This window comes from Triticum urartu, chromosome 7 (genome assembly GCF_003073215.2).
Source record: "Triticum urartu cultivar G1812 chromosome 7, Tu2.1, whole genome shotgun sequence".
NCBI classification, from domain to species: domain Eukaryota; kingdom Viridiplantae; phylum Streptophyta; class Magnoliopsida; order Poales; family Poaceae; genus Triticum; species Triticum urartu.
The window spans coordinates 220,899,224-220,902,876 of NC_053028.1; the positions used below are offsets into that span (position 1 = coordinate 220,899,224).

General features: G+C 51.5%; 1 protein-coding gene across 1 annotated transcript; it reads left to right on the forward strand.

Annotated features, from left to right (window-relative positions):
- The first annotated feature begins 467 nt into the window (after nucleotides 1-467).
- On the forward strand, nucleotides 468-3,373 carry LOC125521421 (beta-glucosidase 28-like). Its single transcript, XM_048686480.1, has 10 exons — nucleotides 468-652; nucleotides 774-834; nucleotides 1,164-1,222; nucleotides 1,314-1,389; nucleotides 1,472-1,549; nucleotides 1,631-1,718; nucleotides 1,799-2,426; nucleotides 2,521-2,623; nucleotides 2,703-2,811; nucleotides 2,939-3,373. Exons 1-10 carry the CDS (start codon nucleotides 512-514, stop codon nucleotides 3,105-3,107), a joined length of 1,512 nt encoding a protein of 503 aa, XP_048542437.1. The 5' UTR covers nucleotides 468-511; the 3' UTR covers nucleotides 3,108-3,373.
- The last annotated feature ends 280 nt before the right edge of the window (nucleotides 3,374-3,653 follow it).

Below are 3,653 nucleotides of genomic sequence, written 5' to 3' on the forward strand. Positions count from 1 at the left end.
GGGAACGTCCGCGTCGAGTTTTTCAGACAATCTCCGGAAATCGCGTTGAGTTTGACTGAGGGATGCTATTATTCGCTACTACAGCTATATACATCCACTAATATAAGTACGTACTGGGATAATGCCACCAATATAAGTACACCTGGGATTATGTACGTACACTATTGTAGAACCTCGATACATTCTCCAACTCGAACTGTCTCCGCAATGCTCCTGCTATTTCGTGGTTTCTCAAGCTGTGCCAACAATCGCAAGTCCATCCAAAAAGAATGTCACACGCTCAACTATAATATTCCTTATGATTTGACTTGTTCGTACTCTCATTCCGTATCTCCTCTCTGCAACATGTATTCAGGGGAATCAGGATGGTAATCGGCACCGCTGATCGCAGTCACCGTCTGCTAACGTGGAGCCATCACTCGCCGCTCCCTGCGCCCAGCTCGCATGTATAAATACCCGTCAGACAGCAGGGTTGATCGACAATAGCGAGCACACTAGTGACCGGGTTGGAATGGATAGGGCTCTTCTCGTGCCCGCTCTCCTGCTCGCGGCTCTGCTAGCTTGCAGCGGCGGCGGCGTCCATGGCGCCGGGTTCAACAGGTACAGCTTCCCCAAGGGGTTCATCTTCGGCACCGGCTCCTCCGCCATTCAGGTATCATATCATATGTCTTGGTATACGTTGCTTAGACGAGCTTGTTTCTCTGGCCTGCTGAATAAGGTTGTTTGGTGTAGTTTTCTTATACTACCTGCCATTCTGCATTTCTTGGTTGCAGTATGAGGGAGCTGTGAATCTGCGGGGCAAGAACATCTGGGACACCTTCGCTCGCACCCCAGGTTCAGATCTTCAACTAACCACTGGCTCTCATAATACTGCCGACAAGATAGGACTAATAATACAGTTGCTAGTGTACTTTAGCTACAACACGCGTTCCGCGAGCTGAGCCTCTGTTCAATTACTTTAGAGAATAGGAATAGGAGGCAAGGCATCGCTTTCCCCGATTTCTGACCTCTTAGCCGACGACGAGCATGTGTGTCGTACCATGCACGCTCTGCTCAAACATGGACGTCACGCCGAGAGAAAAACCGTAGCGGCTTCCGTCCTGGATCGGGAAAAAACCCCGAAGAAATGTACTGACGGCGAGTAAAACACACTGTGACTGCAGGTAAAATAGCCGACGGCAGCAACCCGGATACGGCAAACGACTTCTATCATCGCTACAAGGTGCGCCCTCTTTGTTGTCTGATCGAATTCGGGGCCGCCGTTAACCACATGCCATGCTTTGACCGATCTCGTCGTGGATCTGTGAATGCAGGACGATCTGAAGATGATAACCGACATGAATATGGACACCTTCCGGTTCTCCCTTGCGTGGAGCAGGATCCTTCCAAGTAGGGTCAAGTTTGAGCAGAGTGTCGAAATAACTGAATGTAGCTAGTTCAACATTTTGTTCTGACTGACCGGTTGCTGCAGACGGAACCATAGCCGGAGGAATCAACAAAGCAGGGGTCGATTTCTACAACAGCCTCATCGACGAGGTTTTGGCTAGAGGTAATGAATCAAGACGTACCTTTCTGTTCATCCATTGAAAAAGAAGAACTTGCTCTGACGAACGTTGTTCCGTGGCTGCAGGTCTGACGCCTTTCGTCACAATCTTCCACTTCGACACCCCCCAGGTCCTCGAGGACAAATACGGAGGCTTCTTGAGCGAAAACATCATGTAATGAAGCTACTGTTCTTAGAGATAATGGAAGTCGTTTGTGAGTAGTGTACTTGACATAGTACGTACGTCACGTGCAGAAAGGACTACGTGGAGTACGCGGAGCTGTGCTTCAAGCTGTTCGGCGACCGGGTGAAGTTCTGGACCACCTTCAACGAGCCCATGATCTTCTGCGCCTTCGGCTACGGCAGCGGCAGCACGGCCCCGGGCCGCTGCTCGCCGTACGTGTCCAAGGCCTGCGGCGCCGGGGACTCCTCCACGGAGCCCTACATCGCCGGCCACAACCTCCTCATCGCGCACGCCGAGGCCGTGCGCCTGTACCGCACCAGGTACCAGCCGGCGCAGCGGGGCCAGGTCGGCATCGTGCAGGTGTCCCACTGGTTCATCCCCTACGACGCCGCCTCCGACGCCGACCGGCACGCCGTGAAGCGCAGCCTGGACTTCATGCTCGGCTGGTTCATGCACCCGGTGGCGTTCGGGGAGTACCCGGCGACGATGCGCCGGCTGGTCGGCCGCCGGCTGCCGGAGTTTACCAAGGAGCAGTCCGACATGCTCAAGGGGTCCTACGACTTCCTCGGCCTCAACTATTACACGAGCAACTACGCGCAGGCCGCCGCGCGCGCGCCCGACCGGCGCCAGCCGTCGTACGGCACCGACCACCGGGTCAACCAGACCGGCTACCGCAACGGCGTCCCCATCGGCCCACCGGTACGATCTTGCGGGTGCAGTATCGAGCTGATTTCACAAGAGATTTCATCATCGATCTGAATGAATGTACGTACGCATATATCTTTGTATGTAGGCGTACACGCCCATCTTCTTCAACTACCCGCCTGGGCTGCGCGAGCTGCTGCTTTACATCCGGAGGATCTACGGCAACCGCCCCATCTACATCACCGAAAACGGTAAACCAGAAAACCATTTCTGTTGATTTGTCCCTCGGTTCAGTTCAAGTATAACTGATAGTATTGCTGTTCGATGCAGGCACCGACGAGGCGAACAACAGCACAATCCCGATCAAAGAGGCGCTCAAGGACGACACCCGCATCTCCTTCCACGTCAACCACCTCAAGTTCGTGCACAAGGCCATCCAGTACGTGCGCGCACACACATCAATTTTTCTCTAGGACTGTGAAGATGATACATCAAGCATTACTCCAAACAAATTTCAGAGTACTATTTTTCCATTCGATGTTTAACATTTTACCGTGCCTCTCTAGGGAGGGGGTGAACGTGAAGGGTTACATCACATGGACGTTCCTGGACGGCTTCGAGTTCGGTGACGGATTCAAGGACCGGTTCGGCCTCATCTACGTCGACTATGCCACGCTCGCCAGGTACCGCAAGAAGTCCAGCTACTGGATCCAGGACTTCCTTCAGAGGCACTGATCGACGGTGAAGATGGCCGGGAATTACATTAGTTATTTTTTGGACGGTCAGAAAATGAAGCGATTTGAGTGAATAATCGATCGAGCGATCCTCCGTACGTCGATTGCAGGCGCATGCTATTCATGCGTGCATGTGTGACAAGATTGCAGCGAATAAATGTCGTACAATTTATGTACTCGTAAAGAAATGCTTAAAAAAGGGCACTCGTAAAGAAGCGTCGTACGATTTCTTGTATATGATTATCAATAATAATGAATTCAACCCAATGGTCGTTTGGAAGAAGAAGAAAATGAATGTCAATAATGTAAGGCCATCGCTACGCTGCCTGTCAATAATGTAAGGCCATCGCTACGCCGCCTTCAAACCATCTGTAACTGTCTGAACCGCGTGGTCAGAACTGTCTGAACCGCGCTGGCAGATGTGTTTTGCCATTTAGCCCTCAAATAATCGATATGGTTGACTAGAAGGGGGTGAATAGACAACTACCAATTTTTATTTTTTCTTAACAAATTAGGTTTAGCAACAAATATGTTGTCTAGATATGCA